Here is a 12,989-nt window from a genome sequence, read left to right on the forward strand (position 1 = left end):
CCTCTGTTCACTTTAGAACCAGGACAAAAAGGTAAGTGCAATTAAGCTGCACTTCATAAGAATTAATTTAATGTCTTTCTTTTTCTTACATTAGTAATCAATTGATCATGTCTCAAAAATTAGTTAAAGTGTACCTTTAATACATTTGAATGACACACTAATGGTCTACTTCATCTAATTATGATGTTGAAAATATACATTATCTTAGAGTGAACTATGGATGCTGCCATAATACATAATGAAATGTATTTTAGTTTAAAATTACTATTATGTGCATGTTATGGCATTTATATAAATAATATAAAATTTGCTTTTCTGGTTGTACTTCTACCCCATTCAAAACAAAAGATAAATATAATGTGGTTTTATATTTTTATTTTATATACTACTCACCAAAGCTGGTTCTCATGAAATTTGGGAAAACAAAAACAGAACAAAAACAGAAGAATATATATCTCAAACTCAGCACAGACAACTGTTGTTGGTTTGACTTTGCTCTTAGAAAAAAAGTTACAGTCCAGAAAAGACAACATTTGGTAATTAGTGTACAGGCCTGAACGTGTAAATTAGAAACTGGTTTCTAGGAATGGTTTTGTATTATAATGATGCAGTCACACAGTATTGATGTCAAGCATTCGAAGAATGATAACACAGAATTCTTCAAAATTATTATAAAACTGTAATGTGATCACCTGAAACCCTGTTATAGTGCCAAACTGCCTCTTCAGTTAAACTCCCTATGACAGTGACATATTTCAACAAAATGACAAATTTAGTAATGCCCTTTACAGTTCAGAGAATTTTACAACAGCTCTGGATTCTAAAGCAGATTATCTTCCTTTTTTTGTTTTGTTCAGTATTCAGGTATTCTGTTTGGTGATTAAGCTAACTTCCTCTTATTCTTCCTATAAGCAAAGCATCTAGGTAGGTGCTTGGCATGTATGTACACAAACTGTCCCACACACATTTCCAGTGCTTCTTTTTCTCAGATGAAAATAAAGGCCTCTCTGAAAATTAAAAATTACAAAAAAAAAATCATTTTGCCAAATCTATGGCAACTCGTGTACTTCAATGCTGAAAATCCAGACCTTTCTGAACTGCTAATAGCTCTCCAAAATACTAGCTCTTAGAAACAGCATCTACATTTCTTTCTAGCTATGCTCTTTATCACTTTTTAAAAGTGCATTTTGAGAAAGAAAAAAAAAAGAAAGAAAAAGACAAAAAAGACATAATAACAACAGGAAACAGATCAATGACATTCCATTTCTGAAGCACCCTTTCAAGAGGATATTCACAAGAGGTTCAAATGACAAAAACATGGTAAAAATAAATTGGTCTATGAGGTATGCACAATTTTTTCAACACTTTGTGACACCACAACTCTTATTGTAGCATACTTTTCCTTTTCTTGTGTTATACAATACACGATCTCTCAGTTAGACAGTATTCAAAATATTTTTTTTTAAGGAAAAAAGCTACTAAACAGGTATCATGGGGCAATCACAATACCATAGCCAGGGCTGTGAATTATGTTAAACAGATCCAGCATAATTAATTACAATACAATTTGAGTTGTGCAGATGAAGGATCTCTACCACAAGACTTGCAGTACAGACTACTGAAGAAAGAGTTGCTGAAGATTTGGAGTTTTAACTACAGTGCTGAATACTACCGGTGATAAAAGCATTCTCTGTTACAGATATTCACCTCTGATGGCTGCATAACTGCATTTCCTGTTAAAATGCTGAATTTGCTGACATCGGTATGCTGAAGTCACCCCTTTTAAAAATATGGATAATTCTTAAAATATATCATTCGGTCACTATATTGTTGATCCTTTCTTCTAGTGGAGTTTAAAATCCTCCCCCAAAAGGAGAGAAAGTCCATCCAGTATGCTCCTTTCTACTGGCATATTCATATTTGAACACATAACATGATGCATTCTGTAAAGTACCCAAGTTCCTCATTGTGTCCTTAGGTCCATTCATTCACCTTTTAAAAAAGGCATTCATAAAAATACTGAAGAATGCAGTACCACATACCACCTGACAAAAATGCAAATAACTGTACAAGAACTAGCCACAAATTGCTAAGAGTCATCTCTCGGGAAACAACTTCGGTCTGTCCTTGCAGAGGAGGGAATGTTCCTGAAACAGAAGAAAAAACAAAAAACCCCACTTTGTGACAAATTCAATTTTTCTGGATTTTTTCTCTGTATCATGGAATTGACAAGAACTCAGGGCACACCAGATATAACCCTGGCTCTCTTTTATGATCATCAATACATTAGGAAGCGGTTGTGTTTCCTATTTGCAAACATTTTCCTATCTGGAGTAATTATTGTTTATATATCTTAGTAATGCTTACTCCACTAAGTCTAACTAGTTTTACCAACATTTTGATTTCTTATCAAATCCTAGTCAAACAATAGAAAATGAATGTATCTTTGTTTAATATCTGTTTGGGTAAGCATTGGGATTTAGCTTCAACTCTGATTAGCATCAGAGCTGAATTCCTTGACCTTGAGATAGGGTTTCCTTTTCAAAGAACCCACACAGACAAAGGAATCAGAGTAACTTCAATAGATCATTTTGCTCACAAAGCAAGATACTGCCTCAAATCTAACTGGAAGGGCTTTAGCTATTATACAGTTTAAAAGATTCTCTTTGAATTTTTCTAAAATTAAAGAAGCAAAGATGACATTTCTGCAATGAAACAGCATGGACTATTATTTAATTGTAAGATTAATGTACTATATATGCATTTATTTGAATAATAACATTGTTCAATAACTCATTCACCAAGTGTCATTGTCTCTTAACGAAACTTTAAAAGTTTATGACAGCAAGAGAGCCATAGGACAATTCTGAATAACTGTTATTTTTCTAGCCAACAGAATGTTTTTAAATAAATCTACAAGCTATGAAATAACTCGTGGTTTCTACTAGAGATTTCTTCTTTGTTCCATATATTAGGCATTGTCAACAAAAGTCTAATAGACATCAAAACTTAACAAATTTATTATACAAAAGCTTTAATCTCTATGTTACAGATGTATATTATCTCAAGAAAGAAGACTAACCCAAACACAAATCCATTGCGTGGTGGACCAACAAAATGAGAATATAAATAGGAGTTGTATATCAGGACAGCAACACCTACATGGATTAAGAAATAGTTGTTGGTGTTACACAGACAATTCTTACATAGTACCTGTCTTGTAAAAATGTGACAAAAGACCCTCCTTTTCAATGAACCGTTGATATAACCAAACAGTGAGTGCTTCAGGATCGTTGGGTACATCCTTAATTGGAAAAATTCTGCATTTAAAAAAAACCCAGAAAAGTGAATTAGATATATGAAAAAAAATTATTTTCTAAGATGAATTTCACTTTTGCTTTGAACTCCATCAGGATTTAGTACATGTTCCAATATTTACACAGCTTATTTCTTAACAACAATCTGTAACATTTATTAGTATTATTCAAGGGAAACATTTTTTAAATTATTGGGGAAGTTGAATTATCAAATGACTTCAATTTCAGGTTAAGAAAAATAGTCATTAATTCTGGCTTTCAGTTCAAACTCTAGCATCTGGCCTATATTTCACTAAAAGCTGCATTTTATTTTTTCAGAGACCTCTACATTTTGTAAACAAAAAAATGTCATTTAAATCTCTTGTCTGGATTCTGAAAAAGAGAATCAGCAATTAAATATTCACATATTGTTGTTGTTAGTTGCGAATGCGATGAGATGTCCGACTCATCACGACTCCATGGACAACGTTCCTCCAGGCCTTCCTGTCCTCCAACATCTTTTGGAGTCCATTTAAGCTCATGCCTACTGCTTCAGCTCATGCCTCCTGCTATCCAGCCGCCTCATTCTGTCGTCCCCTTCTTCTATTGCCCTCAATCTTTCCCAGCATTATGCTCTTTTCCAGTGAGTCCTTCCTTCCTGGATTATCAAAATTGATAATCTCCGAAATTATTCAAGCTCTGATTTTATTTTCTATTTGCCTCGGTCTATGAAGACAAGTACTATGAAAGAAAAATTAACATACGCAATACTATTTCCACCTAATGCTTCCATGTATGGCTTCCATTGTACAATTAGTATGTTTCAAGTCATGGTGAAACATGAAAAAATTATGCCATTTGCTACTTGTAATCTTCTGTGTTTCAAGTCATGGTGAAACATTTTTCTTTTACTTTTCTTGACAAGGATATGATGGAATAGCTACTTAATTTTATTTAAACTCAAAATCTGAGCCAATCTAATTCCAGTATTATATACAACAGGGGTGTCAAATTCAAGGCCAGCCCATGGGCTGCTTAGATCTGGCTTGCGGGGCCGCCCTGGAAACAGCAAATGACCAACCCATGGTGCCTCTGCCAGTGAAAATGGAGTTCAGGAAGATTGCGCATGGCCTCCCAAGCTCCATTTTCACTGGCAGAACATTCAGGCCACCAAAGGTGCCCCAACACAAGTGACATCGAGCTGCCCCAGCCCGCCCCGAGGTCAAACACAATCCTGATGTGTGGCCCTCAATGAAATCGAGTTTGACATCCCTGATATACATCTCTTATTCTTAATTTTTGTTAAGTAATACTGACTTGAACACAATGTTATCTTTTTAGAACAATTCTCATAGATGATTTCCTTTTGGCATCTGGCATTCCCAAACTGACCTCTCCTCTTGATTTATGGGAGATGCTTTCCTCTCGTTTTTATTGTTTTATTCCTATCTCCTTTTGTTTTACAGTATTGCTTTATTCCTCCATTTTGGTTTCCTGAAGGTAAGCAGGCTGGGAAGTAACTGAGATTCATCATCTATAGTAATTTTAGATACTTTATCTATGAATATGTATGCTTACATCATCTGCTGCTTATGCATTAGTCTCCCCTGTCTTTCTGACAAGCAGGCAGACCCTTTATCAGGTGGGGGTCTCTCTCCTATTCTTTGGAAGGAATCCCACCAGCATGTGTTGTTTAATAGGCACTTCAATAAGCCTTGATTGTTTTGGATCCTGCATTTTGATTCCAAACAAATAAAACATATTCCTTCCTTCTGTCATCAGTGTATTAAACTTTCTCCCTCAATCTACAAAGCAATGATTTCCTCTTTATTGCCTAGTAAAATACCTAAGAGTGAAAAAAAAACCTTCCATGCAATAAAAAACCAAAGTTTTTTTAGATGTTACTATAATAGCATAGTCCTCAGAGAAACAGCTTTATTACCCTAGTAGAAGAAAGCTAATTCACTGAATGAAATGTTTCTTGTTCATTTGAACCACTACATATCTGTTTTACTCATGTCACTGCCAATTTCTGATTCTCATAATTCTTGCCAGGAAGATACTGAGAAGTCATGAAGTAGCTGCTTTTGTTAGTAAGCTCTCTAACGCAAGTGCCTCTGGGCTTCTCTTATGTAAGCCTACTGCTAATAGTATATGAACTGGTGATCTAAGACTTAGGCATTCAGAAACATCTTTCATAATCAGAATCTGTTTGTACTGTCCTTTTTGTTGGTATGATTCTTTATCTCTAAAGCCTTTCTAGTCTACTTACAATTGATTAGGTTGAAAAGTTTTCAAATTATAGAATAAACTATATTAGTGCATACTGTGTTATATTCCAGATGTATCCTATTTTGGGAGGCAGTTGGAATCATAGATTTGAAGGTACCATTCATCTATTAAATCTCAATAAAAGAATTCTCATGTTAGAAAATTTTAACACAGAATCACAGAATTGGGACTTGACTAATATAGAGAGTGTTTTGTTCATTAGGCAAATAACAGGGTTGTGTGTTTACTTGTAATATAGAATCATATTTTGCTACTTAATAAAGATAACTTTGAGTTTGCTGCTATGCCAGGGACACTGCAGCACATGGTTTAGGAACCTTTAAGGGCACCGTGAACTGAGAAACTTTGGAAACCTCTGTTGTAGGATATAACAACCAAATCTTGAAAACGTGCAGATGCTTCCCTTTACACAAAAAAAGAATCAAAGTGGAGTTATTTTAAGTCTCTTTCTCATACTTCCTCCTTTCCTTCTAGTTTACTGATTCTTAATGGCTCTCCTAATAGCTCTTGCACAACCTTGACAAAACTATCTCTGCACTCCTCTACAAACATGGAGCCAAGAGACAACTAAGGGTTCACTTCAGTATTATCTACAGGTGTCACACTGGGACCATATATAATAAAATACAATATACCTAACAACTGTATTTTAAATCCTGTAAGCTCCATTTATTTATTTTCTAATGGCTAGTACTACACAGTCATGATAAGTTATGATTAACTACAATTTCAAGATCCTTTTTACATATATTGTTACTAAGCCAGTGAAATATTTGATATTTTTCCATTTGATTTATTTTTTAAGAATTTTGAATTTATTTCTATTAAATTTCACGCATCTCAGTCCACATCTCTTTCCTTAGCTAAACAACGTAATTTTGAATGCTGTTGCCATCTTCTAGATCATTAAAGTTATGCCACCCAGTTCAAACTATTAAGGAATGTGTTAAATTGTACATGACCAAAACTGTATGCTGTAATACCATCTGGAGTTTACCCCAATTTATTTCCAGAGACTCAAGCAGCTTAAAGAATGACTATATGAAAATAAAGAATAAAAATCAATCAAAACAGTACACCACCATTTGGGTTACATAATCTTATTCATTTTATCTGAAGAACCATGATTTTACAGGTCTCTGAAAACAGTGTATATTGAGGGGAGTGAGGTGATAGCTGGATATCCAGGGAAAAATTGCCCCAAAGGAGGGGATTTATTCCTAAGAGGTCAATAAAATCCCTGAAAAATGCATCTCCTTGTTGATGGTAGTCTCAGAAGGCTTTCTCTCCCACTTTTCACTGGACAGGAAAATTCAATTTAGAGAAGGCAGTCGCTGAGATACACAATTTGACAAAGAACTTGGTAATGAGCACTGGCTAAATGTTCAAGTCAGTTTAATCTATGTGCCACGACCTTACATTCAATCAGCTTGCTAATCAGGATATCATGGAAACTATAAAGGCAAGATGGATACACAAACACACACACACACGCACACACCACCTTTATTATAATAGAGGCACAGAGCTATAAAAAACAGGCAAACACCACGTCCCGCAAAGGCCATTCTAGGTGGGAGAGAAGGTCTACCTATCCACCAAGTACTTGAGGTTAAGACTCCCTAGTAAGGAGTTGGGGCCAAAGTTCATGGGACCTTTCCCCATAGTAAAGGTCATCAACCCAGTCACAGTGCAACTGAAGTTGCCCCGACTGTTAGCGAAAATATACCCAGTATTAAAACCCATGGGGGATCGACCCTGAGGCCACCACCTCATGAACCCCCAGACCCCGTGGTCATAGGGGGCCAAACCCATTTTGAGGTACAGCAAATCCTCGATTCAAGGTGGTACAGGAGACAACTCCAATATTTAATCAAGTGGAAGGGCTACCCTTTATCAGAGGCATCTTGGGGAAACAGTAGGAACGTCCAAACTGATCGCCTTAAGATGAGGTTCCATGCAGAAAACCCAACCAAACCTGGGGGAGGGTTTCGCAACCCTAAGTTCTATACCTGTAATAAATTTCTTTTCTTTTTGTGTTGTACAGGTCACCTTCAGGAAGTGAGGGGAGTTGAATGTCAACTAAAAAGATATTCTTTTTGGTCTTTTTAGCTGCCAGAAAAAGGGAGTGGAGGGAAACAAGGCATTCCTTACATGCCTAGATAATACTATTTATGCATTAAATCTCTCCCAGCTTTTTAAGATCCACTAGTATGTGCTGTTTAATAAAACACTGCAGTACACCCTGATTATTTCCTTTGGGCCCTGCGCTTGATTTCACACCAACTTTTACAAATGTTGGCAGAAGGGTGATGGAACATGCAATCCTGTATTTTACAAGACATCAGGAAGAAGACAACTATTATTTAATGTTAAGTGCTAACTAGCCTATTTTTAAATTACTGTTTTGTAAGTTGCAGAAGCTGGCAGCATTGAAAAGAAATTTAAAGAAAATAAAGACATTCACTCTTTGATATTCTCCCTATATTTTTAAATTAGCTGAGACAAAGCTGAAAAAGAGATACACCTAGAAACACAAATAGTATTTTTTTTCTTTTTTTACACAAGTAATTATTGTCATGTTATTTCAAGTTGTTTAGCTGAAAGTTATTATTGGCAGTTTATTTTGGTTAAGATTTGATTTACCATCCTCACAAACTTTGTTGCTGTTGCGATAAATGTTAAACATGTAAGAAAAAGTGACAGAAAGAGCTGTTCCAGGCAGGGTTTTAACCTGTTTGGGGTCTCCTTTTGTTTTATTCTTGTTTTATACTTATTTAACTCTTAGGAAGTTTTCTTTTTGTGTTGGTGAGCTTATCACAGATATCTTAAATATGTTTACTATTACATATGCATAAGCCTAATCATATATAAGTTTATATACACAGGGGCTTCTTCCTCAAGTCTGGACTTGGAACAGTAACTGACTAGCTGCATACTTATAGCAACCAGTATTTAAAATATACTTTCCAGCATTTCCAAATGCAAAATTGCCTGCCCGAAAAGTAAAATGCTAACTGTAAAGCTGCTTATGTTTTTATAGAATTGCATGTTCTGAGATGTCCCATGAGGAAAATTTCAAATCCAAGCCTGTTAAAATGAATTGAAGACAGAAAGTACATTTCATACCTGTAATGTACATGAGTAATTGTTGGCCGCCTGTAGCCAAGAATCCATGTCTGAATGTCTATAGGCTCAGCTTTGGGATATGCAATAGTTGTATCTATCACCCACTGAAGACCTTTCGATTTACTTTCTAAAAAAGGAAATTATAGAAGAAAGAAAACCAAAAAAAACAACACTTTTAATCACATATATCATTCTAATATAAGATTTCAATAAGGTTAACTTTCTAGTAATTCATATCTAAAAGACCAAATCCCACATATTATATTCAAAATGTTTATTTCTTAACTTGGATAACAAATGGAGAATTCTCTTATTCTGCAAAATGCTACCTACATACATTGGCTCGATATAAAAAATTGTCCTAATTTCTTAATATGCCATGAAATAAATCAACACTGCAATGTAAAAGAAAAATGCTTTAAATATATTATATGGTGATTTATGTTTTTATTATTACAGTATATTTTTAAATTTGTTTGTTGCCCATCTTGGCAGCTCAGTGTTAATGGAATTGTTCTAATATAAACTTAAATAATAATAATAAAATAGTGGCTGAAATAAGATTTTAAAAAATCCATGAGCACTGGATGTGCATTATTTGGTGTTCTAGCAACAAGTGAATGGCTAATAAGCCAAGCACTTAACTCAAGCTATAAATGCTAAGCGCTAAATGTATGTTTGTGTATTCTTTCCAGGCAAAAGAACTGACATCAGGCCAATAAGTAACTTTAAAGTGCTTGCAATTTCTAGTATCACTAGCTTAGCTCTAAAATCTATTTTCAGATCCAATTTCTACACAGGAATATACGAAGTTTGGTTCTGGTATACTAGAACATTCTTTCTCCCACTTCTGTTTGCAAGTTAATTCTTGTAATTCATGGTCCTTTAGTAAATATGCCTTTGACACACAGAATCCTTATGTTTAATAACTGTTTCACACAAAGCTGATTAATGTAAATGATACATTTCTTAATAACTATAATATTATAGTCTACATTCCACTTAAATCAGCATTTTCATCATCCCCTATATGGTAATTAGACAGAAACCTTTACTTTTTACCTACATCACCTTGCAAGTCCTAGAAGGGTAGAGTTGACCCAGAACCTGTTCTTGACCCAGAGCCTGTTGTTGGGGAAGGTATGTGTTGCAATAAAGCATTGTATACAGGTTTGCTATGATGTGATGTGTCAAGTCTTTAGAGAGCAAAGAAGCGGGGCTATAAACATTCCTCAAATTGAAATTTTCATGAATATTCTTGTCATAACATGAGTATAGTTATTTCACTACACCAGTATTGTACCATTTAGATACAGTCCGATGCATATGGGAGGATAAAGTATGTTAATATAACTGATTTAATGCCTTAACAATAGCTACAAAATCATCTATTAATCTCATTTATCAATATTGGAACTGCTACTGATTTTCTGAAAGCCTCTGTTCTTGCAGTACCCAATGACCAAAGGCCTATTCAATACAAAGGCCAACACTGGACTTGCTGAGACACTGTCTCAACTGTGCACCTTTCGGAATGTTGGCAGTGGGTAGCAGCTCAACAATACATTAGGAGGAAGAGACAGACATTATAGGAATTTGTGCAGAAATTAATTGAAATACATTACAAGTTCTCATAGGGTTATACCCACTCTAATTTAAGTATTATAACTACTTCAGAAAGTTAACTAAATAAAAATCAGTATTAGGAAATATGATGAGGAAGGATATTCAAAAATAGACTACAATTATTATCTATGGTAAAAGTTCAAGGGAATGCCAAATTGCAAGACTGGTGCCAAAACCAAGTTACATGCTTCTTTTTTTATTGCCATTAAGTTATTTGTCAACTCTTAATCACAGATAGGCCTTTTCAGGATGAGCCTAATCTGGCCTGCCAAATCTTCCAATGGTGCACCCATCACCAGTATGGTATACTTGAATCTATTAACTTTGCTTCTAGTTATCCTCTTTTTTTGTTCCATTTTTTTTTTTCAGCATTAGGACTTCTCAGGGGATCTGCATCTTTGCAAGATATGTTCAAAATATGATAATTTGACCATAATTATGTTTATCTTGGGTGAAACTCTGAATTGATTTATTCTGTGATTCATTTGTCTGATTTCTAGGGTATCCAACAGGAATCTTCTCCCACACCACAGCACTTTTTCTACCCTGCTTCTTCAAAGTCCAAATTCCATACATGATTTTGAACTTTTTTAGTGGAAACATGTCACAACATTTGAATATATTTTCAAAAGCCTTCATCATTATCCTATCAAATGCTAATTTATGACATACTTCTGGATTGCTGTTTCCTTTGCTAGTTTGTTATTGATAGTTAATCCTAAAAACAGAAATTATCCAGTATTTCAGTATCATTTGACAGTTCTACAATTGGTTGCTATAACTGTTGTAATCAGTTCAGTTTTCTTCATATTTAATTATATTCCAATTTTTTAAATGTGCTCCTTGACTTTCATTATTACAGCTTCCAGATCATTTTCAACCAGCATACTAATATCATCAACTGTAAAAGTCATTGGTGTTTTTTCCTCCAATTTTAAAACTATACTTATCTTTTTTCAATCCAGTTTCTCTCAATATATTTTCAATGCGTAAACGGAATAAATAAACCATGTCTCATTACTTTGCCAATTCAGACTTATTTTATTTCATCATCTTCTGTCTGGATTTGGTTACCTAATCTATATATAGATTTTTTAGTATTAGATATACTGAGTTTCATTTTCCTAAGGACATCCCACAGTTTGACATAAGTATTCTGTGGCTTTCTCAGTTACTAACATTTATCAGCAAAGATGTGCTTGTTCTCTTCGAACTTTACTAAAGTCATTTGGAACATATCACATCTGCCTTTCCAGGGCTCTAATCTTCATTGGATTATCCTGAGGTTTTTTTTTTTCTGTGCTAGCATGCAAAATAAGGATATTGTATGATAGAATGGACATTTGGTTAAGCTTCCTTACTTTGGTACTAGTATGTATATTAACCTCTTCCAATCTTGGCCACTGTGTTGTTGTTTTTTCAGATTTGATACCTTAGTATGATTAGAACCTTTACTAATTCTTCTATTGCCATACATCTATAGATATTCCATTAATTGCTATAGTTTTCCACTAGGCATGCCCATTCAATGTTGAAAATTCCTTTGTTGGGAGATCTTTTGGAAGTGCTTTTCTGAGTCAATTTTATGTAAGCTCCTCAGAGACGTCTGAACTGTGAAATGAGCAAATTAGACAGACAGACAGATAGAACACTTCTATCTTCAATGTTTACAGATGTTGTTTTAATTCTGTTTCTTGCCTCTTCTATTTGATCTCTGAAATTCTTTGTTAAGTTCTTTTCCATATCTTTGTCTGCTTCAGCTTCTCTTCTTGTCAATTTCCACAATTTGTTTTAGCATACAGGTTGCTTTCTTCCGTTTCTTGGTCGCTTACAAGTCTCTTTTCACACTCATCCTTCACAACTTCTTTATTTCATTCTGCAGTTCCTTTGGTTTCCTAGCAATGAGGTTTAGGGCTTCAAAGCAATTACTTAAGTTCTCCTTGAAAATGCTGGGTATATGATCAATGTCGTAGTATAAAAATGGGCTGGTTTAGGTAGATTTGGAACCTGCATAAAAACAACTTGTCATATAGTCAATTTGATTTATGCATAAATGATGTAGGCATCATTTTAGTTGTTTTGAAGACTGTGTTAGCTATGAAGAAGTGATTCGTTGACAGAAAAGAATGGCTTTCTCCTGCTTATTTTGTATTTCCTAGGCCTAATAATCCAACTACATTTTCCTTCCTACCATTTCCAACTTTGACATTCCAGTTTCCAATCATAAACAACACATGTTCTGTTAATTTCAGATTGCCCTTGACCATAAAACTAATCAACTTCCTTTTCTTCTGCATCAGTGGTAGATAAATCTTCATATGAAAAGGTTGTCTACAAAATCTAATTGATGTTATCTGGTCACTGAATGTTCTGCACCTAAGCACTGTCTTTGTTATATCTTTCCTAATATGAAAGCAACACAAGTTCTTTTGTTTTTCATGACCTGACTACTAAACAATATGCTCTTCTTGGTTCCCACTATAAAATTATGCTTGCAGTTTTTGATCTTCTTTTCCTGCATGGTAATATCTTCAACTAGACATCCAGAAGGTTTTCATCTAGCCACATCCTAAAAACTATTAGTACTCTGAAGGATCTTCAGCAATTCCTCAGAAGCATGTTGAGTGTCATCAACCTGAGAGACCC

At 34.6% G+C, this 12,989-nt stretch overlaps 1 protein-coding gene across 2 annotated transcripts in view; it reads right to left on the bottom strand.

Annotated features, from left to right (window-relative positions):
* Positions 1-358: 358 nt before the first annotated feature.
* Positions 359-12,989, bottom strand: part of LPGAT1 (lysophosphatidylglycerol acyltransferase 1) — a 41,638-nt gene continuing 29,007 nt past the window's right edge. For both annotated transcript variants that reach the window (XM_026695789.2, XM_087933090.1), the window contains exons 7-9: positions 8,718-8,844; positions 3,214-3,320; positions 359-2,147 (exon numbers count right to left, since the gene is read on the bottom strand). In XM_026695789.2, coding sequence (XP_026551574.1) covers positions 1,996-2,147; positions 3,214-3,320; positions 8,718-8,844 — 386 coding nt within the window. In that variant the 3' untranslated portion in view covers positions 359-1,995. The remainder of the gene's footprint in view (positions 2,148-3,213; positions 3,321-8,717; positions 8,845-12,989) is intronic.

The sequence above is a fragment of the Pseudonaja textilis genome, chromosome 1 (assembly GCF_049901715.1).
Source record: "Pseudonaja textilis isolate UNSWEBS1 chromosome 1, rPseTex1.2, whole genome shotgun sequence".
In the NCBI taxonomy this organism is placed as follows: domain Eukaryota; kingdom Metazoa; phylum Chordata; class Lepidosauria; order Squamata; family Elapidae; genus Pseudonaja; species Pseudonaja textilis.